The sequence below is a fragment of the Phlebotomus papatasi genome, chromosome 3 (assembly GCF_024763615.1).
Source record: "Phlebotomus papatasi isolate M1 chromosome 3, Ppap_2.1, whole genome shotgun sequence".
In the NCBI taxonomy this organism is placed as follows: Eukaryota; Metazoa; Arthropoda; class Insecta; order Diptera; family Psychodidae; genus Phlebotomus; species Phlebotomus papatasi.
The window spans coordinates 4,476,805-4,501,832 of NC_077224.1; the positions used below are offsets into that span (position 1 = coordinate 4,476,805).

The window sequence follows — 25,028 nt, forward strand, 5'->3', positions numbered from 1 at the left end:
GAAAATGCGAATGATGAGGATTAGAGTCTCTATTACTAAGGATTTTCCGTTCCATTTGTTTACTGATATGCCCGTGCTATTGAAGAATAAAATATAAAGATAGGCTTGATAATTAATCTTGAATAAAAATGGGTGGATTGTGCTTATATATAATTGATAGAGAGGATGGAACAGTGTGTAATGAAAGTGGGAAAGAGGAATTAAAAGAAAACATTGTTAATGGTGTGTTTCATGCATGTGTCATACCAATAAATAAATGCTATTTTTTTTAAAGAATTAAAGACTTTAATAATGATGTATGTTTTTACCTACATTGCATTGGGATTAAAGGCAACACGTGTAATTTTATATCTTCTGCTTGACGATAGATTAATAACTATAAAAGATTTTCATCATGTGACGATGGTGTAGTCGTTTTACAGGCATGTTTTGAAAGAGCTTTGAGAGTTTTTCGATGCTTTAAGTTGTTAATACGAATTAAGCGCTCTTTTTATCAATATTGTTCTTGGAATACATTAATGCTCTAAAATGTACTACAAGAGCTATTATAAATGAGGACATTCCAAAGTACGTGCCAATGGGCTATGTATCATTGACTCTTAGAAAATCTCTCCTAGTGGCTTTTAAAATAAAATATAATAAATTAATATATTTTTGTTAAATAAAATATCCTGTTCTCTCTGTTACTCTCGCCAAGTGTTGAGTTTCAACTATAAAATAGGAAGCCAAATCTTTTTTATTTCGAAACACCATTTTTGAATAAAAAACATATTTAGCTCACAGAGTTTAAAAAAAAATCGAAGATCGATTTCGAAAGCGAATGAGAAGAACCTTTCGGAGAGACAAAACCATTCCAAAATCAAGTCAAACCTATTCGAAAATAGATCAGAGGTTTAAAGTGCTCGTCGCTTTAGCGCTGGCTGTTCTTTCATTTTGAATTTTCGATATTCTCTATCGGTCGAGTTGAGGAACCGGTTGACTCAGGGCATTTTACCTTATTTTTGAATGTAAGGATTCTGAACATTCATGGTTAGAATTCATCTAAAAGTAAAGTCATTCAAAGATCGGTTTAAAATGCCAAATAAAGGGTATTTTAGCTGAGATTCTTTACAATCTCAGCTTTTGTAGTCAGGTTTGAATTTACACGTTTCGACACTCATTGATCACGAATATCATTATGTGCTAAAAATCGATTTTCGTGGACGTCCGTCTCGTCCATCCCGTCCGTCCCGTCCGTCATATAAGCACTTCTGGCGAGAGAACGGAAAGAAAGATCGACAAGCGGTTTTCGGCAAAGGTTAAATGTCGATGGGCAGCTAGAAGTAAGCGATGTCAGATCCACCCCCATCCCATCCGCCATTTTGGAACACCCCCAAATTTTGTTTTCTCAATAAGTCAGCCCCTATGGCATCGATCGATCTCAAATTTTAGTCTATTATAGCTGGGCCTAAGAGCTTTCGATAAGGTCATCTGACTCCCCTAACCCGAGCTATAAGAGGTAAAAATCGGAACTTGAAAAATTTCGGTGTTTTGAAAAACTCTCGTGGAGTATTATAACCATTTTTACACGCTAACTTCATCCGATTTAATTAAAGGTCCGAGTAATCGTAAAATCGGTTTTCGATTAATAGATTTCGAATATTTCGAAAACTAGACCATGTTTTTTTCTTTAAATTTTAGTATGTTGTAGCTGAGGTCGAGACCTTTCCAACGGTGGATCGCACTCCTCCCTCGATGTTCGCTGACCCGAGCTATAATCGAAAATGTCTTGACCGGACCATATTTTTGGTGTTTATTAAGTGATTTCGATGAAATTTTAGTATTGTGTCTGAGATCGAGATTTTTCTAACGATGAGTTCCATCCGTGTCTACCCCAACCCACTGTACCCCGACCCTTACTATATCCATATGGACCGGACTGACCGGACTCTATCTCTAATGTTTATTACCGGATTTCAATGAACTTTTTTTCTTTTGTTGACCTTCCCCACTCAGGCAATTTAAAATAGAAAATGACCAGTGATAAGCCGAGATAAGCTTATGGTAGCTGAGATTCTTTACTGGTGACCTCGAATGCGTAGAAATTCGATTGTGCGTTGAATTTTGGGGATAAAAAATCGCGTCGAGCCAATTTTATCTGTTTCGACTTTCGACCGCCGAGAACAGTTTGTTCGAAGCGATTCCTAACCCCTAAAATTCAACTAGAATTCGCATTTTGAGGTCACCTGTAAAGAATCTCACCTACCATAAGCTTATCTTTGCTTATCACTAGTTTTACTTCTCGTTTCGTCCGTGTGCTGACCAGTACTTCCTTTTCGAATTTCGAAGAGTCTCATGTGTTAGTCTTTAAATTGTTGTGAGGAAAAACAAACCAACGTTGCTAATACTATTCTTCATTACAATTCCGAAATAAATTACTGAATGATTTTTTAAAGAGCTTTTTATCGTGGTCTTTTATATTTTTTTTTCAAATTCGAAATGGAATTTGAATTGTTCTGACATCAACGACATTTTTGTACATATAGGTAGAGTTCCATTTACCTTTTAGCCAAGACACTATTGGAGACTCGAGTCGTTAATTAACGGGAGACGCTTTTAGACAACAATATTCCGACTGAATAGTACGATTAGGTTTTTTTCCTATTTCTCTTTCACTTTTACTACTGATTGTGACCTAAATTAATTGACTAATTTATTATTAATTAAAATGTTTAAAATCATCAGAGTTTCAAGGATTTTTATTTCGAAATATTTTCTAATATAAAATACCTTCATTTAAATGAGACTTTGTAGTAACATTTAAGTCCCTTATCAGACAAATTAAATTATATCAATGTAATCAATCTTGTCTAATGTGTAATCTAATCTTGGGAATCTGCTATTATGTATTAATTTTATTGCTTTAGCGGGTTCTTTTTCTTACATCTCCATTTCGAATCTTAACTGGGAAAGATCGAAAGTGTTTTCTCTTTGAGTTGAACCTCTAGTTTTTTTTTGTAAAAACTAGAGGTATTGCTTAATTAGTCTTAATTTTTTAAAAAGTAGTTTTAGTAATTTTCGAGATTGTAGTTAAATTATAGATCTTTGGTATTTTAAATTAATACAATTAATACAATAATACAAACCTGACCATTACCTTACGATCTTCAAAGGGAAATAATGGAAAGTTTTTATCAAACAACAGGGTTATGAGTCTAAAACCACTTTTTTTTGTAAAAGCATCTTCATTACAGTTTCCTATAACATCAGGAAGCAAGTTGCTAAGTTAATAGGCACCTAAATTTTATCATAATAAAATTAAAGATTCGTAGCAAAATACAAAATGATCTGTAAACACCCATTTAAATATTTATAACGTGAATATTTGTATCGCATAATTTAAAATTTAAATAGCCCATTTGACTCAATAAAGTTCGTGAAATTGCTTTTATACATAATGCGAAATTCGACTTTCAAATATTCAATGAATTTCTGGTCCTTTGAGTGGCTCAATGTGAGTCATGTCCAATCTCTTTTTTTATCTGATTATCGCTTTTTAAGATCGCGATAATACATTGTATATAAGACAAAGTCATCGTTTAATTTCATCGACCAAATTACCAACTTGAATAGGCCTCAAAGTCGGCAAGTTTTGTCGCAATGTTCAAACTCTTTGATATTGTCTCAAGTACCGATTTTTTTGGAGAAAGGATAAGAGCAATTAGGTTTCTATATGTTTATCAATCTTGATCAATAGGTAAAGAGAGAAAAAAATGAATAAACAAGGTGGATTGTTTGTTGAATTCTTCAGTTAATCAATTAATCTTTTAGAGGATTTATTCATTAGTGAAGAATTTGAACAAAAAAAAAAGAAAAAAAGGCTGTTCTTTACTTAAAGCCTAACAGTTAAGTATTACCATTAAGTATTTTATTATTGGAGGACGGAAAGAGGGTATTAAAACCGTCTAAACTACTACATATTATCATTTTAATGGCCATTGCAATTATGAGTGATCTCTGAGTTTAATGGAATAAGCACAAAACACAAAAGTTTAACTTTTATGAAAGTTTTAGAGAGCTGTAATTTTAGAATTTCCAAGTGCATTTAAATTTAATAAATGGGGAAAACCACTTGCCTGTATGTGGTACTTAAATGGAGTTGCAATACAACAATTAAAAAATAAATATTTTAATGGTACATTCTTATTTTGTTGGACATAACCAAGGAGCATTCATCGCTATAAACGAGTAGAAATGTCTGACATTTGTATGAATACGATGGCGAAGACTTTACAAATTTCTTCTATATAACCGCATAAAAGAGGCCCATATTCGGGTGAATGGGAAATTTTTACATCCGAAATATAACACTTTTTTATTTTATATATAATCACGTCATAATGTACGGTAAAATGTATCGATTATGACTAAATAAAATATAATCACTCTGTAATGTCAATATTTTAACTATCGACTAAGACTTTTAAGACTTACTTAAATATTTTTATCGAATGAATAATTATTATTTATCTTAACCAATTCAGTTAGATTTCCAGAGCCTTGTGCACTTTTGTCGTGTGTGAAAGTTTAATGCAACGAATGTTTACTGTTAAAGGACACAATATTACTAAACAAAATTCCATACCCGGCTTGAAATTTATCACTCTTTTCATCCTATCACTTAAAAAGTTTATGAACCTTAAGTTTTAACTGAGTGTAATAATAGAATAGGGGAAATTGCCCGTGCATTACACGGCTCCATGCTTCATAATGGCTAAATTTGTGCTATGTTTCTGAATAAATATGATTCCCCAATCAAAAACAGGACACTGTCCTCTAGTTTTTAAAATATGGGGACGATGAGTCATGTTTATTCAAAAACATAGAAAAAATGTAGTCATTATGAAGCTTGGAACCGTGTAAAGCATGGGCACTATCCCCTACAGCGCTTTAAACAGAATTCTGGATAATTATCGGCACACATCAATGTTTTTTTGCGTAATATTTCTTTTAAATTGTATTTGGCATCGCCTAATTTATGTAATATTCCAACACTATTAAACTTTTTTATGCCAATAAAATAAAATAAAGTTATAATAACCCGAAAAGTAAGAAATATAGAAGAAAATACGTCTGTACATATTTTGGTTATTTTATTTACATTATTCCGTACATTGTATATAAAATATAGATTCTTTGTAACAATTCTATCACTACACAAAAAAAAATCAAAACACTGAACGATTGTGTTTTTCATGAATTCTCTGCATTCTGGGCACTCTTTCTGCAACACTGCAAAGAAAGAAAATGTTACCTTTCATGAACAAGGTGTTAATTCAATATTTTTCCATCAATTACACTTTGTCAAATTTAATCCCTGTTATCTATACACTCGATTCTACTGCACACGCTCGCACACTTCAGGATTCTAATTTATGTTAAACACCACTTTTTCACAAATTTTTACTCGAAGATGAATTTCTGCTTAGCATACAATGCAGAATTTGGCAATTTGTCAGTGCTATACGAAAAGAACACAAATTGTACACTATCTGTCTACTTTATGGAACAAATGTAACTAAAATATATCAGAACATAATGTTCATACAACTTCACGACATTATGTGAACATAAAAGCAAGATATTTTCTACATAGATTTTAGACATTTTCACTTAAAAATAGATTATATTGTGATTTGTTTATGGATTTGAAAACATTTAGTCGTAAATTTAAGGGGAAATACCAATATATTAACTGGAATTTAACTAATAAAATATATTATTTATATTAATAGAAAATAACTGATATTTTCCATACATTCTTTAGTTATTTTTTCTGGGATATAATACACATAATTTTCAGATAATAGAATTTATTAATTTAATTAATAATATTAATTTAATTTATTAATAATAATTATTTTTAGAAATAGCACGATTACGTTAAAAATATGTTAGTTACATTTGAGGCATACATTATTTGGATATCAAATGTTGCTTGGGTATAGAATCCAAGATTATAGAATATAAACTCTAATTAACATTTTCTAGATAATTCCTTCTTAGAGCTGAACATTTGGGAAGGAAATATTTTGCAATAAGCCTAATGGGAATCTTAAGATAACACGATAGGATAAAAAAATCTCATTGTACTTTTTTGTGAACTCAATTTCCTGCTCTTTTTTATCGTGTTTTTTTTGTCGAAAGGAATCTTTTTTACTTAGAGTTATCAATCACTTGTTAATATTCTTAGCAGCTCTTATTTGAGGCTTCCTCAAAGATACAAAAAAAGAAATGCTTTGAAACAACGAAGAAGATACGAAAAAAAAGAGTAAACGTTTATGAATTCGATGGTGAAGGAAAAAGAAGAGACGGTGGAATTGTAAGAGGCAAATTATCAGAAATATTTAACCTTCGGTAATATACTTGGCAATATGCGCGTTCAATCACGCCAATAATTTAATTGTTTAATAATTCAATGAGAGATTGAGTCATTTAACTCTATCTTGTGCTAACACAAAAATGTTTAGATGGTGTTGGACATGACTGAAGAATCTGCAGATGAGGCAAAAAAAGGCACAAGAGCATTTTAAATATAATTGATAAGTTTTTTTTACACATATTTCTCACCAATTGTGGTATATTTCGTGATTTTATTTCTCAATTTTTTTTCTCTTTAAATAGAAATAAGAAAAAAAAGATCTGCGTGAAATCTTTGGGGGTCATTTTGTGTGTGTTCAGATATTTCGCATCAAAAATGCGAATTTTTTTAATTTTGTTTATCTATACAAGTTCTTCAATCATGCAAATAATTTTAAATATTTTACTTCGTCTTCTTCAACATCTCAACTAAGAACACTAAAATTATGTCATTAAAGCATCTTTTGCCTTGAATCTCTATTTCAATAGATATTTCTTCAATTAACACAGCAAAAATTTTGGTTCACTTGCAAAAAAAAAATGTTTGGAATTTAGAAAAAAATGTCTATGGATAATGTATTTTTTAATGGGCAATAAATTAGGGGAAAATTTGAAACAATTCATTGAATGAACTTGAAAGCTTTGCTAAGATTATTTTTATAAAGACTTCCTGTCACAATTTAATGGTTGAAATAAAAGAAAGAGTGAGAGGGAATAATAAATACAATCACTACATAGATTTTGTGATACTTGTGAATCATTGTCCATCAATGACCAGCGCACAATAACTTTTGTTTGTAAATATGTTTTCAAAATTTCTTGTGAGAGTGAGCGAGATGACTAGATCTAGATCTCACTCACTCTCATTGAAATGCCAAAAACATGTTTACTAAACAAGAGTTATTGTGCTTTGGGCATAATACTCGACTGCCTGTTTATTCAGTAGCAAATCTTGGTAGTTCAAAAGTTACCACTGGCGGCGCTGTTCAAAACTTCAAATTTCTTCAGTAAATCCTCAATTGGAGGAGTAGAGGAATTTGCGGCCAAAATTTCGGAAACAAATTACAGATTTGATCATTTTAAGGAAAGCGCGTTGTAGCGCCGAAAGCTTTGGTAAAAAAATTGTATTTTCCTGCAATTCAAGACATGTCTTGAAAGGATTGTACCCCCTGGAGCATTCCGAAGGACTTTATCTCTTATGCTATTGCCACCGTATCCTACAAAAAAAAAATTAATAACATTTTGTGGTTATGTTTTTCTGAAATGTCAAATTGTTCAATTTCTTTATATCCAAATGGTTAACAGGAGTCCATCGAATTCACTATTTCAGTTTCGACTCTTTGCCATCAGATGTCTCTATTTTCTCCCCAAAAAAAATCCTAATTAAGTTTCTCCTTGATTATCTTAATCTTAACTTAATCACAGCGACCAGACTGTACTTTTCTACATGGCTATTCCTTTTCTACGCCTTCATTGCTTTTCTACATGTGGAAAAAAATATTTTAAAAATCACAGCACCAAACCATTTTTTTGTAGTTATTTGATGTTTTTTAAGTGGCATGAGACAACATTCTTTAAAAAGAAAACAATATATTAGTAAAATTTGCCAATTATGAATAACTTGAGCACAGAGCAAAAAGCAATTGACCGGTCAATTGTTCTTTTCTTGACAGTTCCATATACAGTAGACTCTCTCAAATTCGGGCATTTGGGACCGAAATCTCACCCGAATTAGAGAGAAATTCGGGCATCAAATTGTTTGAAATGCAACGATTTTTGTTCGCCCGCATACTCATACTAAGTTTACATATTCGTATTTATGGTAAATTTCATGAAACCCCCTTTATAATTCAAAACCACATCATAACTAAGACGAATACGCCAAATTCAGAATATTACCTTCATTCGAAAACTTAAAAAATGTCGATAAACTTTTTTCAAATTCAACTGATGCCCGAATTAAAAAGTAGCCCGATCTCAAAAGAGCCGAATCTTGCAGAAATACAAAGAAATTAAATGCAAATATCACTTCAAATGGAAACTTCTTAAATCGCGCGCAATTCAACTGTGAGAGAGAGATAGAGACACAAATAACTCACTTGACAAACGTCTGGCGGCGCTGCGGCTGCAAAAAATCTCTGAAATGCGACAAAATATTTTCTTCTCTATTTTATCCTTATTAGCAGGTCGTGTCCCTTCTTGTAATATGTACTTTTGCATTCCTTATTAACCAAAATAGTGTTGTACAAAAGGGTTTTTCTCAAACATATCCTGAATTTTGGGACAGCTCAAAAGAATATGAGTCTTCCGGCTCAAAATTTTCTTCCCAATGTTTTTGTTGTAATATCGACAATTCACAATTAACCCAAATAACTGTATTCAACTAAATTATTAAAAGGATTTTCTTGTGAAAATGACTTAACTCTAAGGAATTAAACAATTTTCACATTAAAAAAGAACTGTTATTTTCTCTACGTGAATTTTCTCGGCATTTCGAAGAATGCCAACAGGCACCACCAAATTCACTTCGGCTTTTCTTTTAGCTCAGGCCTGGTCTAGGACATAAATCACTAATTTTTTAATAATTTATCTATTCGGTAATTTTACCAATGACTTTGAACGATTCCTTTTAGAAGATTTTCAAAGTCAAACGTTAAATTGTCTGTCAATTGGGATAAGTTTTGGATTATTTTAAAGGGTTATAGGGTACTGAACTGCGCTACACTTTACTACAATAATTGACTTTTATCTTTGTCAGAAAAAGATGTTTCTCCATGTTTATTTTTTAAACTAAAGTTGTAATGGAATGACTATAAAGGCAACACTTCTTGGAATTATTGATTTTTTTTAAGTTCGAAATTGTGTTAGTTTATTTGCTTTCGCAAAATGTCATTACATATTTATACAAAGCTTGAGAAACCAAAACTTCTAAATATGGCATGTAGCTAACTCCGTAGCTCGAGCATTCTGCAAAATCAACGAAGCTATTTTTTTCAATTTCTCTTTTCTTTGATTGATCATCAATATTACTTGATGATTTTTATGTAATCTAAAGTATATTGGAGAGTTAATTAAATTAGTGATCACGACTTCTTTTTTTGGAGGAGCTATGGTATTTTTATTAACTGAATGGATTGATTATTATTAAAAATAACCCAAAAGAGTGTATGGTGTTATGAAATGGGGAAAGATGAAGATGTCGGAGAAGGAAAAAAAACTTTCACTTCGACTGATTTTATTTGGTGCACAAACTTTTATTTTTTTGATTTTTTTTACTTCCTAATATACAATTGGGTTTTATGGCAAAGAAAGGTTTTAATAATTTAGCAATCACGTGGATACTGACGTCATTAAATGAGCCAAAGGGAAAAATTGTATTAAGTATTCTCTCAAAAGACAGTAGAAACATGATAAAGTTTCACGATTTCCGTTTTCTCCTTATTTTACCCAAATAATACATTTAAAGTAGAATTCTTATCATAATTTACACACATACACAACATTTCCTGACCATATTGTGTTATTACTTATATTCACTCAATTTTTTTTTCTGAGTGTAAGAAAAAGAAAGAATACTCGGTGGAATAGAGATTGAAAGATTTCTGGAGCCACTGCCAGTAGGGCACAAAAAAAAGTGAATGATTCAAAGTCTTGGCTATTTAATTATTTGCGTCTTCATGGTCATCAAGGTGGAGGTTCTTTGACAAAGCAATCAACATTGAAGCTAGTGTTTAATGGAAATGCGATTCAGAGAATAACTCTACTGATACATGAAAAAAAAAACATACTCAAGATTCCTCAGAGCTCTCAATAATCTATTCTTTTTTTTTCTTCCTTTTTTGCAGAATTTCCCAATATGACTCTGAAGAATTAAATCGTTGAACTCTCTTGACTTCGATGGAGAAACAATGCATCAGACGATTGATGGACAATGATAAGGTGATTGCACTCCTTGTTTCATTTTATCTTTAGTCTTTGGTCTAGACTTGAAAAAAAGAACATTTCGTAATTTTAAATACAACCGAAATAATATTTTTATGTCTTATGCAAATTACTTTATGATGTTTTTTAAATTGCTATTTTAATTATGTTAATTTCAACACGTACATTTCAAAAGAAGTTTATTACTTGAGCATGGGATACAATTTAAAAAGATATTTTCTTCATGATCGTGTGAGATAAACAGGAACTAAAGAAGTAAACTAAAGTTTACGATCAGTGATAAGCCCAGATGAGTTTGTAGTAGCTAAGATCCATTACAGGCGACAAGGGACCGACATTTTTAATACGGAATTACTACTCGCGTCAAGCAAACTGATCCGGATAGTCGAAAGTATCGAAAGAGATTAATTTGTATAATACGATTCTATACCCCTAAAATTTATCTTACAATCGAATTTTTACGTATTCTCAGTTGTAAGTACTAAAGGACCGACTGTAAAAATTTCAGCTAACATGTAATTCTCCTGGTCTTATCACTAGTTTGTCTGTTTCTAATAATCTGAATATACAAGATCTAGAAGAATTTGTTGAAATTGATTACTAAACATCCAAGGTCCGGTCAAGTTATAAGAATTAATGGGTCCTGGTCATAATCCTAAGGCCAAAATCTGGAAAAGCCAAAATTCCGAATGGGTCAAATTCCCGAAAGAGTTTAAATCCCAAGAAGTCAAAAACGCAAATAGGCCAAAATCCCGAAAGTCAAGATCCCAGAAAGCGAAAATCGCAAATAGGCCAAAATTCCGAAAGGATCAAAATCACAAAAGGGTCCAAATTCTAAAAGCCAAAATTCCAAAAGCCAAAATACCGAATGGTCAAAATCTCAAAAGTCAAAATCCCGAAATCCAAAATCCTAAAAGCCGAAATTTCGAAAGCCAAAATACTGAAAGCCAAAATCCCAAAAGGCCAAAATCGCAAATAGGCCAAAATTCCGAAAGGGTCAAATCCCAAAAAAAAAAAGCCAGAATCCCGAATGGGTCAAATTCCCTAAAGCCAAAATTCCACAGGGGTCAAAATTCCGAAAGTGAAGATCCCAAAAAGCCAAAATCGCAAATGGGCCAAATTCTGAAAGGTTGAAAATACCAAAAAAGCAAGGATCCCGATAGCCAAAATTCCGAAAGGGCCAAAATCCCGAAAGCCAAAATACCAAAAAGCCAAAATCGCAAATAAGCCAAAATTCCGGAAGGGGCAAAATCCCAAAAAAGCCAGAATCCCGAATGGATCAAATTCCCTAAAGCTAAAATTCTAAAGGAGCCAAAATCCCGAAAGTCAAGATCCCAAAAAGCCAAAATTCCGGAAGGGGCAAAATACCAAAAAAGCCAGAATCCCAAATGGATCAAATTCCCTAAAGCTAAAATTCTAAAGGGGCCAGAATCCCGAAAGTCAAGATCTCGAAAAGCCAAAATCGCAAATAGGCCAAAATTCCGAAAGGGTCAAATCCCAAAAAGCCAGAATCCCGATTGGATCAAGATCCCGAGAGCCAAAATCCCGTAAGAGCCAAAATCCCGAAAGTCAAAATCACAAAAAGCCAAAATCGAAAGTAGGCCAAAATTCCGGAAGGGGCAAGATCCCAAAAAAGCCAGAATCCCGAATGGGTCGAATTCCTTAAAGCCAAAATTCCAAAGGGGTCAAAATCCCGAAAGTCAAGACTCCAAAAAGCCAAAATCGCAAATAGGTCAAAACTCCGAAAGGGTCAAATCCCAAAAAAACCCAAAATCCCGATTGGATCAAGATTCCGAGAGTCAAAATCCAGAAAGGGCCAAAATTCCGAAAGCCAAAATCCCCAAAAGTCAAAATCCCAAAAAGCCAAAATCGCAAATAGGCAAAAATTCCGAAAGGGTCAAATCCCAAAAAGCCAGAATCCAGATTGAATCAAGATCCCGAGAGCCAAAATCCCGAAATTCAAAATCACAAAAAGTCAAAATCCCAAAAAAGCCAAAGCAAATGGGCTAAAATTCCAAAAGGGTCGTCAAATCCCAAAAAAGCCAGAATCCAGAATGGGCCAAATTCCCTAAAGCCAAAATTCCAAAGGGGCCAAAATCCCGAAAGTCAAGATCCCAAAAAGCCAAAATCGCAAATAGGCCAAAATTCCAAAAAGGTCCAAATACCAAAAAAGCAAGGATCCCGAGAAGCCAAAATCCCGAAAGTCAAATCCCAAAAAAGCCAAAGCAAATGGGCTAAAATTCCGAAAGCAATGACAATTTCAATTTTCTTTTTGAATGCCTCACATCTTGAGTCAGTAAAATCTTATCAGGCTTAGGTTTTTCTATCCCAAGCAGGAAGTTCCGTTTTGAATGAATTTTCCGGGACTGATAAAAAGCCCGCGAATTAACTCCAGTGACACAGTAAAATTGCATATCTGCAGGAGATATCTTTGGGATAAGTTATGGAAACGCTGTGATGTATGCAAAACCTATGCAACGCCGTGATGTATGCAACGGTTCATAAGAAATGTATTTCAAAATATTTGTATACATTTTGGGGCGTTTCAAAAATTATTTTGCAAATGAGCTCTCAATAGTAGGCAATTCATATCAAATTCTTTCAATCCGTTTTCACTCTAGCCGGGACTACCTCTAGTGACTATCTTGTAAAGTCCAGCGGATATTTGCCTTTTGCCGAAAACCACATGTAGATATCTCTTACCGCTATCTCTCCAGAAACGGTTATACGACGAAAGGAAACAGACTGATGGCCACAAAAATCAATTTATTACGGATATCGTATTCACAATAACAGCGTTAAATCGTATTTCTACAAAGTTTGTGACCCCAAACGAGGTCGGATTACACCTCTCGCCGCAGAAATTGAGATTGCAAAGAATGTCAAAGATAAAAAGATATCCCTAAATAAAAAGAAACGACATGACCAAATGGATTTGCCTAATTTTTTACAGTGTTTTTAACACACGGAAGTAAACAATATCTATTTCGGACTTTTTGCCTCTTCTCTCTATATTGATTTATTTTCCGCCAACATGAAGCGGAGATAAAGTAATATACTTAAGTGTGCTATATAGAGAAATGCCACTAAGAGCTGTTTTTTTTCTCTATATAATGTGAACTACAAATGTCGTGTATTTTTTTTTTCTTATTTCTTAGAAACAACACTTGTTGAATATCTGTAGTAAAACCATTTGCAAAATGTTGTAAGATGTCAACGAACGCAAAAATGCTAAAACTTTTTTACTTCCACAAAAGATATCGTAAAAATATTTATACTATATAGTTAGTGCTGAGAAATAGCATTAAAGTCATCACTCTATTGGTGGTCTGAGATGATTTTCATTCTTATGTTATGATTTAATGACTCAGCAATAAATTTATAAGTGTAAAAGGACTAACGAGAGATATAAAAATCGGAATATATATAGCAAAATTCTGAGATTTTATTCCTTTCGTATTTTATGGCAGAAATTAATGTTTAAGACGACCTTATACAATTATACATATCACGCTTCTCCAATTTTTCCACAGAGTAATTTTTCTTCGCAATTGATTTTATTTTGTTTTGAATGAAAATGAATTTATTTAATTAGTTCCCAAATAATAATGAAAACCTTGAACAATTGATTGGTATAATATAACTGTTGAATCATCGATAAATATTAATTTACCAAGAAATATTTGCTGAAGAATTTTTCAGATTGCACAATAAATCATATTTTGTCCAAATTGGTTGTGCAATAGAAAATTTGGATGAGATTAATCCAATAGATTACGGAAGAATAGAAAGGGAAATTTTCTGTGCTTTGGGAAATTATCAGCAGCGCCTGTTGGGACAGAGGGAAATTATCAGTATCGCCTGTTGGGGCAAAGGGAAATTTTCAGTGCTTTGGGAAATTATCTCAGCAGCGCCTGTTGGGACAAAGGGAAATTATTAGTATCGCCTGTTGGGGCAAAGGGGAATTTTCTGTGCTTTGAGAAGTTATCAGTAGAGCCAGTTAGGATAAAGGGAAATTATCAGTACAGCCTGTTAGGACAAAAGGAAATTTTCTGTGCTTTGGGAAGTTATTAGCGGTACCTGTTGGGACAAAGGGAAATTATTAGTATCGCCTGTTGGGGCAAAGGGAGATTTTCAGTGCTTTGGAAAGTTATCATTAGAGCCAGTTGGGACAAAGGGAAATTATCAGTATCGCCTATTGGGACAAAAGGAAATTTTATGTGCTTTGGTAAGTTATTAGCAGCACCTGTTGGGACAAAGGGAAATTATCAGTATCGCCTATTGGGACAAAGGGAAATTTTCTGTGTTTTTGGAAGTAAAACCATTGACCATGATGTTCGGCTTTAAAATCAGACCCGAGGCTCATAGCTCCCTTGACCTTGTAAAACTGCAAAATTATTATTTTATTGGTTGATATGCTTATGTGAAATGTATACGGCAGACGAAATGTTCAATTTTTGTGGAAAATGTATAAAAGGCGAAATGTAAAATACGAAATGGTAAAATACGAAATATCCTAGAATACGAAGTTTCCGCAATACGAAATGTGCTATACGAATACGTAAAATACCAAGTTTCCAAATCCCCCTTAGGATTACTTATTTTTTATTTAAAAAATAAAAAAAAACAACAATAAATAATTTTAGATTTTGAGTTAATATTATTTATGCAGGGGAATTGTACCAAATTTCGGCCAGTTTACAATTTCGGCAAGCTTACAATTTCGGCCACTTTTTTTTGTTTCTAAAATTTCCATGATTTTTTTTTGTTTTTTTTCATACTCTAATGATTATACAGTGCAAAAATAAACAAAAAATGTTTTGTTGACGAACGAGATGATATGAAAAAGACTTTGGAAGAATTCCGGAAGAGCAGTGAAGTATGAGAATCAAGGTGGCCGAAATATTAGGGGAAACTGGGACAAAACATGTCAAAACTAATATTTAGTTCTTTCATGAGCTCTGAGAAAACTTAAATGTTTTATAATGAGCATATTCTTATAGGAAATTTACTGCTCTACAACATTGCAGAAGACTATTTTCCTCTATCTCGAAAGAAATGTGATCTTCGAATCATTTTCTAAAAGTCGGTTTTGTGGAGATTCTCAAAATTGCTGAGGCAAATTTTGTCAATCTTCGGATAATTTGAAAAGTTTTACTCTCGCAAACGTTAAAGATATCAAATTGACAATTTTTTATAGGAAATTTATTCCTCTACAACTTTGTCGAAGATAATTTTTCTCTATCTTGACGAGAAATGTGCTTAAATTGAGCTAATCAGTATTGATATTTTCTGTAATGGCCTCTACACATTGGGAGAAATTTTTGTCAAAAATTGCTTTTTTGAAGGAAATTCACTGCAGCGTTGTAGGGAGAAACGTCAAAGTTCTGTCAAAATCGCATTTTTTTACGAAAATTGCTCCCACTGTGTAGACGCCTTAAGCCAAATATTTCAAAAATAGGGCTCAAAATTTCATTATTTTTTATTTTAGATAATCCTTCCTCGAATCTCTTGAAACTTTGTAAGTTTAAGAAGGTTCATGAAGGCTATCTATATTAAAAATTTAAAGCCTTAGTCTCTTTTATTTTAGAAAATAGTGAATATTGAAATTTTCGTTTTGACAAATTTTGCCCCAATCTCCCGTACCTAAAACAATGTCTATATGCTTGGTTGGGAAGAGGAGAGGTGGGAGGAAAATGAGGGGCAGGTTAATTGTCCCAGAATCGACATATGGGAGAGGTCCTCGTAGGTTTCAAGTCTAGTTGTAGCTTTTTCATTTTTGGATATTATGTTTTAGAGATTAGTTAGACGATCTAGAAGACCTAGATTCGTCCTGATGCGAAAATACCGTTGAATCAATCTTATGACCAGCGCACAATAATGCACAAGGCACAATAACTTTTGTTTTGTAAACATATTTTTGACATTTCAGTGAGAGTGCATGAAATCTAGATCTAGTCATTTCGCTCACTCTCATAGGAATTTTTGAAAATATGTTTACAAACAAAAGTATAGTGAACTGGGCATAACTTTTGTTTGTAAAGATGTTTTCAAAATTTCCCATGAGAATGAGTGAGATGACTAGATTTGGATCTCACTCACTCTCATTGAAAAGTCAAAAACATAAATACTAAACAAAAGTTATTGTGCGTTGGGCATTACTAACGAGGTCAGAGGTTTAAAAGGCTCTACAGAACGTATTTATCAACCGAACGGGATCATGTTTGAGGTCGCTGGAAAGGTCTTGGAGTTCTCAACAAGCTTTAACTGATTCCAATCGGTTCTGAACCGGTTATACACCGGCTCAAACCGATTTTGAACCAGTAACGAACCTGTTATGAACTGATAAGCAATTTTTCTCCGACAATTAATTTTAATAATCTTTAAACTATTTTGTGGGATCTTTTGAGTGGTTTATGAATCGGTTCAAACTTCAAACGGTTGAGAACTCGTCAACGGTTAATAATGCAAAAGTACTTTTGAGGTATACAATCTAAGTCACGAATTCGAACATTTCTCAAAGCCTGGGACGCTTGGCATCTATTTTTACACATGACCGTCACTTGTCGTTTTCCATTTGAAATTTAAAATTGATGTTAAGCCGGCGGCAGTTGCAACTCTTTCTAATATCTTCAACCATTCTACTTCATGCATTTTTCATTGCAATTAGTGTAATGTCATTTTATCTGTTTTTTTTTTGTATTCAATTCTATTAACTGTTACTTTCAATACTACAGTAGAAGCCCGCTATAGGCCATCGCTCTATAGTCTACAATTTATCGACCCTTGATTTCAAAACACTGATTTTAAGTTAGGTTATGTTTTTTAGTACGCGACATGCAATGTTGTCATAATTATTTTAATATTTTTGGCAAACTTAATTGAGTAGTTGTGATAATTGTGATCCATAATGAAGAGAGCGAGGACAAGTAGCACAATCGCAAAGAAAGTGGAAGCCGTCGAGCAATTTCAATACTAAAAGTCGTTGATAATTAAAAAAAAAAGAAAAGGACTATATAGTGCGACCCAAGTGTCAAATCTGGAACCAAATATGGACTATAGCGAGGCTCTACTGTATTTCAAAAACTCTATTGAATAAATAATATTAATGGGTTATAAAGAGTGGTATTTTAGTCCGCCTTAAGGAGGAGTATATCACAATCGCCATCGCCCTAAAAAGATGTTTGGTTTAATGTGACTTTTTTTACTTTCATGTTAGATTATTATTAAAATGTTGCGAAAATAGGGAACAGAAAAAACAATTGATAATTATATATTTCAATTATCTTTGCATGTGAAAATATTTAAATATCAGTCCATGGAATAAATTTTCACGTAACAGTTTGCAAATAACTTTTATCACATTCCGTGGAATTTGTTGATGACATTTTCTCCAACATTTGCAATTGTTAGCCATGGGTAGTTCATTATATCGGATTGATGTTTTTCTATGGTGAAAGAAGTGGAAGTGCGGAGCGGGCATTGAAGGAGGAGGACGGTGGATTACATATGTACATGAAGAGAATAAAACATATATATGTATATATATATATTGATTATCATTCGCTTCGTCCCTCACATGCATAAATCGCGTGACACATACAAATGGTTCAATGATGATGGGTGGGTTTGGTGAGTGCGTAAAATAATCCAGTAGAGTATTTAGCTTCGAGGGGTGTGATCAGTGGACAGAAATTGTATAAAAGCTTCATGCTAGATTAATCAATTCACTATTCATTATTTTTTGTAATACTTTATTACTATATTGGAATTATTTTTTATTTCTATTCTTTCATTACTGGTCTTCCTGATTTTTATCTATCAAGCAAGTACAGTTTGGTTTGATTTGGATTTGTAAAAGAAGTAGAGGAAAGGTCAACAAATTGGTAAAAACAAGTTATTCTTAAAGTATCAGCAAAGTGGCCAAGTGCTATGACATTCCTTCAATCTTGAATTTTGATTTTAAAGCAAATATGTCTCGATAGTGCCATGCAATATGTTGCTGTTATAATTGAAATTTGCACCACTAACTAATGTAATTGCAAATTATTTAGCCAAAACCAATATTTGACTACATATTTGCTGAATATATTGATCTGAATATGCATGTATAAATTACATTAACACAACTTGAATTTAGGCTGATTTTGTTTTTAATACCATTTGCAAGACTCATTGAAATTCCAGCAAATTTCAAAGTTTTATCGTTGAACTCGTTGGATTAGATCCAAGATTTTCAGCTGATTTGAGAAAGCGTGATGGAAGTACCAAGAGCAACATTAATGGTTTCAAAATAATCGCGCTTGTTTAAAGTTTACTTATTCTTCTTTTGCAACTGCATATGAAAAGTTTACTTTTCTTAGCTTTCATAATATTAGTTGATTATTGGTATTGGACAAGTATTTAAAGGGGAAAAATACTAATTTTAAACATTGGTAGATGTTTAGGTAGAGAAAATAATCACTTTCATTTCGCATATTCGAAAAATTATAAGGAAAATAAATTCTCATAAAAAGAATGTGGCGTAGGGTAAGTGTACCAAACTCCGGCCGGCTTGCAATTCCGGCCACCTTCTATGTTCCACAAATTTCTATGAATTTTAGGGTTTTGTATACTCTAGAGAATATACAACGCAAAAAATAACAAAAATGTAGTTTCGGCGAACGAGATACTGTGAAAAAGACATTGAAAGAATTCCCGGAGGGCTGGAAACTATGAGAATGAAGGTGGCCGAAATAGGCCACCAAAGCTGTGTCTACATTTTTATTCATTTTAAAATGTATTACCATGCTATCACACTAGGATTTTTTCAATTTGTAAATTCAATTTAATTTTCAGATGAATTGTTCCTATGCGTTATTTTACATTAAAAATCATTTGAATTAATAGATTTTCGCTTATTTATTGGTATAAACTAATACTTGGCCCACCAAAAAATGTTTAAATATGCTAAAATAGCATAAATCTGGTTGCTCATATTAATTTCAACTCAGCAAATTAAAATGTTAAAATTGCTCATTTATTCCAATTTTATTGGACTTAGGCGATATAGGCACGCTCATTTTTGTTGTTTCTTTCTGCAACTGAGGTCCAACTATGTGAAGTAGTTCCTCAAATTCTTCAGTAGCCATACGAAGAAAATTGTTGTGTCCAAAAAAAATCACCAGTTGCTATATCGTCATACATTTTATTCAATGAATCCGTGGGCAGATCTCTCTTGGATCCATTTTCTGGCCCACAATCTCTTCCTTTTACCTTGAGACACATTTTTATTGAACATGTATCCTACATAAAGTAGGAAAATTTCTTCCTCATCACTGGACTCACTCATTTTTCTAATAATGTAACAAAATCACAAATGACAAAATAAAACAAGTGGCAATCTGCGCGGCTTTTTTGAATTCAGCAAATTTCTCGCAAAAATGTGTCCTGGCTATGAAAAATTTCAAGTGGTTCTTGCAATTTTAATGCTCAATTTGCTGATTTCAATTTAAAATTAAATTGTGAAAAATCCTAGTTGAGGCTTAATTTGTCAATTGCCAACGATCTAATTCCATCATGCCGCCAAGACTGACATACACGTCGCGCCACACTGAATAAATGTAAGATGGCATTGTGATCGGGTGAAAGCTTGCTCGGTGGCGAAAATATTCGAATTCAGATTTCGGTTGGAAAATCGTCAACATTAATGCCCAATGCACAATAACTTTTGTTTTGTAAACATGTTTTTCACATTTCAGTGAGAGTGAATGAAATCTAGACCTAGTCATCTCGCTCACTCTCATAGAAAATTTTGAAAACATGTTTACAAACAAAAGTTATTGTACGCTGGGCATAATTTATTTTTTATTTTCATTCTCATAATGTTTTATACATTTCCTTTATCATGAAAGACAAGATGATAGGTTCTTTTCTCCATACAAAAACTTTATATTTTTCCTAATCCTCGTCATGTTCAAAATTCAATAAATTGGTGCTAAAGTTTGAGTAAAAAACAACGATCGTTTTGATTGATAATTTGTAGAGTTATAAACTGAAATGTATTTAATAAAAATGTGGTGCAGACGGTAGACGAGGGTAGGGAAAAGTATGAAGATTTTGTATGGAGAGAAGAACCTATGATCTTCTCTTCGTGATAAAGGAAATGTACAAAACACTATGAGAACTATGGAAATTTAAATATTAAATTAATATTGTCGATTTTCCAATCGATCGAAATGCGATTTTTATGCGAAAAAGTTCAACCAAATTGAACTTTTTCTCATAAAAGCACCCTTTTTTCATATGGAGTTGAAAATTTTCTAACAAATTTGTTGAAAAATTTTTCAATGGAAATGGCCCATAAGAATGATTTTTAGAGAAAATAAAGACGATAAACTGTCTACGTCTACAAGGCTCCAAATAACACTTCTTAAGAAGTTCAATAAAAAATTCCATCCTTCTTCGGATCCATACTTTGCAAAAGGTTCGATTTTGGATCAATTTTATCCTTTTATTTATACCAGTGTCTGCGTACAAAGTTGGCAGCAATGTAATCGTCCGAAAACTGACCGAATCACAGTTGGCACGCATGGAAAAGTGCTCGAATTACTTGTAATACGATTCAGAAAACAATTAATACGAACAGTAATATCTTACTCATCGTATTACTCTACTAGAGTGTACTCTTTTTAACACACGTGATTTTCCCTTTGAAATTTTGCATGTAATACAACTCTCTTTCTGTTGTTTTTTTTTAATATTATATTTATCTTATATGTGACACCATGGTTAGAACAGAGGTTAAGTGTGCCAAAGTTCGGCATAGTTGCAATTGCAAATAAGCACCGAATTCCTAAGTTTTAAATGCAATATTTTTAATATATATTGATATTTCTTGTTACTTTCTTTTCGAGAGGGTTGTGTGGAACCTTGAAAACTAGATTATCATTTTTGTTTTCTTTAAATCACTTGCTAAAATATTGAAAAATTAATAATAATATAGACATTGCTTTGGGTAGTATTCCGGCCACTTTGAGTGAAATACCGGCCACCTTGTTTGTGACCACCTTTTGTGACGCAACGGATAAAAGATTTCAAAACGTCAAACGGGACGAGTTTAATACGTTTGTATGACTCACAAGCCCTGAGATCTTCCGTGTAATTTGTCTTAAACACCTGAAGAGTAGCATCTCAAATTTACGCGCAGATTCCCGTAGCAATTTGCCCTTCCTGAACTCTTCCAAGGCCTTTTCCACATCATCTTTTTCATAGAAGCGATGGTTTTTTTCTCTAAACACTGTAAAACTTAGAAATTGCAAAAAAAAACATAAAATGAATAAGAAATTTAGGAAAACAAAAGATGTTGCCGGAATAGGCAACACTACCTCACCCGAGAGACGCTCACAAAGTATTTACTTTTTTACGCGAAATACAGGATCCAGCTGGGAAATTTTACCCGAAATTTAAAGATTGATTCACTAGTAACATAAACAGAAATAATCTTTAATGAAAACTAATCAATTTTCATGAAAAACTCCGAAGGAAAACCCTTTGCACTTCACCGCAAATCGTAAGACTGTGCTAGAAACACAATAGATCTATCATATTTTTTGTAAGACTCTTTCCACACTGAGTTTTTACAACGCAATTTAAATTCAAATTATACCTAAAATTTAACGGTCTTTGTGTTAGTACATCCTAAAATGAATAAATATTTAAAAGCAAAATGAATTCATTGACTATTCGAAGATAACATACATAATTTCAATTAATTTATTTCCATGGCCGAAATTAGACGCTGGCCGAAATTTGGCACACTTCCCCTACGTAAAAATGGTTATTTTTACGAAAATCTACATTGCATTAGCATTTTCACCGTAGAATATTATTGAAAAAACTCGCAGTAATTTTTCTTCACTCTGAAGTTTTCTGAACTATTTTAAATACAAAATAAAGCAATAATAAGTTCTGAACTAACTGAGAAAAAAAATATATTTATGTGTTAAATATTATATTACATCAAAGTTAAGGTCCTGAAAAATTGCTCAAAATTCCATAATTTAATCCTAAATTTGAAATCGGTTTAAATGGTTTAATTTGGTGATTCCAAACTAATCTCAAGGTACTTCGACCCTTAGGGGGAAGTGGGGCACCTTTGAAAGTGGGGTACCTTTGAAATTAGAATTTTTCACCTACTTTTAAATAAAATTGAACTTTATTGTGATATAATTTAGCTGCACAAACAGATTGACAAGCTAAATAACAATATGATATGGATCACTTCCTCTTAAACATAGGAAAAAAATCCCAATTTCAAAGGTGCCCCACTTTCAAAAGTGCCCCACTTCCCCCTACTCCTCTCGTTCAGTAATAACCTTCCAGATTTGAGAACTCTCTCCGGTTGAGGTTTTTCCTTTACCGATTTGAAGGTATATCAGAGAAAACTTACCTAAAAAGCCGTTGGAAGTTCGAACGTTTAAACCAACGAGTAACACAAAAGTGAACAAGTTCATGAAAATGACATTTATCTTTAAAAAAAAATGGAATTCAAACGTTCTGCCATCCTAAAATTCCACAAAACTACACAAAAATTCACTTTTTTCAGCAAACTTTTGCAAATTGTTGACATTGTTGACGATTGAAGTGTCAAGAATGGAATTCGAAATTGCAGAACAATCAGCGCTAAAGCGGCGAGTACATGAACTTGTGCTTTAGGCTTCCGGTAGATTTTCGAATAGGTTTGGCTTGGCTTTGGAGTGGCTTTGTCTCTTCGAACTGAACGGAGCCACTATGTCGAAATTAACCGGACTCTATCTCCAAGGTTTTTAACCGATTTTAACGAACATTTTTTCTGTTGACCTTTTGTGCTCAAATTATTAAAAATAGGGGTAGCAGTGATAAATCCAGATGAGGTAATGGAATCTGAGATTCCTTCCAGATGACTTCAAAGTGCTGGCAACTCTCGGAATCCATTCAAAATCGATTTTAATCGGTTTTTTCTTCACGATTCTTCATTTGAGTTTGCATACATTTCGAATAGCAAACATTTCGAGATCACCTGTAAAGAACCTCAGCCATCATAAGCTCATCTGGATTAGTCACTGGTTTTCATAATTTCGTTCTAAATTCGGTTTGGGATTGACCTTTAGTTTGATATTTCAAGCTTTCGAAATTATCTCTAACATCATAATCCTTAAATAATCGATTACAGCAAATTCTCACCGGTTTTACCCGATAGGTATTTCCCGATACGATCTTAAAAAAATAGTTTTTGTTACATTTAGGCATTAGTTTTACTCTGATTGGTATAATTTATAAGAGTTTAAAAGGCAAAAAGTCTAAGGCCAAAAAAAAAAATGATGATATGGTAAATGTAATGGGTAAAGTTTTGTGCCTTCTCATGCTCACCCATTGTCTTCCAACACACGGCAAATATTGACTGGATGTATTTCGATCCAACAAGAGTGTCCACTAATTATGGAATCCTTGTGCTTTCGCCCACAATATTGTGTTTACATACTTATAGCGTGTTTCAATGTCCTTGTTTCGCCTTTTTTTTTTGGACAGTGAGAATATCAAAAAATGGTTGTCTATCAGCAGTACCGGACAGTGAGGTTTGGTCTGGTGTTGGGAATTGTGGTACTCACTGTCTTTCTCTACATTTCCTACTACACAAATCCCATTGAGCCTCTGTATACCAAGCAACAGCACCATTTGGCCCCATCGGCCGTTGAGTCGCTGCCCCTAAATGCTGCAGCCCTTGTAAGCGGCGGTGCCTATGACAATTTCACCAGTAATGCTGGAAATCGGAGTGCTGAAAAATTTTCTGTGATTTCCACACGGAATGAGAGTAAAGTGGACGAAAGACCTCCTCCTTCGGGTAAGGATCTATGACAATAATTTATTTTCTGGGGAATTGTGTCAAAAATGCATCTTCTTCAGGTGATGATGCAATTGAAAACTCGGCGGGGAGACAATCCGGGGTGGATCAGGTGATTCCTGTAGTGGTGCATCAGCCATCATCATCATCATCGTACTATGCACCACTGGTAGCGACTGGTAGCCAAAATAGTTTTAAGGAGAGTGAGAATGAAGTACGAATACCGTCAGCAGGGTCACTGCAAGGGTCAGTGGTAAGGTTGACGGCTCAGGGAGCATCAGCTGTAGAAAATACACCGCCAAAGACTTCCGCCTCCAGTGCTAATGAAGGTGAGTTGTACTTCACACGTGTAAATAAATGTCTATCGACATTCGCAGTGAATAATATGCCAAAGTTCACAAAGATCAAATGCATTATTTTGCTAATTTTATTGCATATTGAGTTATGGCTGAGACTTTCCTTTTAGAATGCAGTGACAATACGAAAAATCAAATAATAACGAGTGAGAAAAAAAACCTTAAAAAAATTGCGCAGAAACCAAAATGTCTTTAATAGTCCAATTAAATTGTTGTCTTTCATGCTAATAAAATTTTTATATTTTTTGAGTGACTACTCCACCAGAATGACCAATATACAAGTGAGTCACAGCAGAAAATCCCCAGTTCAAATTGGAATCCACAAGATGTTATATTTTCTTTTCTCTTGCTAAATTGAATATTCTGCGTTTCATTTGAATTCGCAGAAGTGATACGAAAATCCAAGAATAAGTGAGAAAATTCTACAATGTTTCAAACTCCTTAAATTTGTGCGATTTTTTTTAGCAGTA

At 33.3% G+C, this 25,028-nt stretch overlaps 1 protein-coding gene across 6 annotated transcripts in view; it reads left to right on the forward strand.

The window, feature by feature from the left end:
• Positions 1–25,028, forward strand: part of LOC129806486 (beta-1,3-galactosyltransferase 1-like) — a 68,481-nt gene that overhangs the window by 29,590 nt on the left and 13,863 nt on the right. For all 6 annotated transcript variants that reach the window (XR_008752170.1, XR_008752172.1, XR_008752169.1 and 3 more), the window contains exons 2-4: positions 10,245–10,338; positions 23,890–24,202; positions 24,265–24,531. Coding sequence is in view for 1 of the 6 variants with exons in the window: in XM_055855123.1 (XP_055711098.1) it covers positions 23,905–24,202; positions 24,265–24,531 (565 nt within the window). In the remaining 5 variants the exon portion in view is untranslated. The remainder of the gene's footprint in view (positions 1–10,244; positions 10,339–23,889; positions 24,203–24,264; positions 24,532–25,028) is intronic.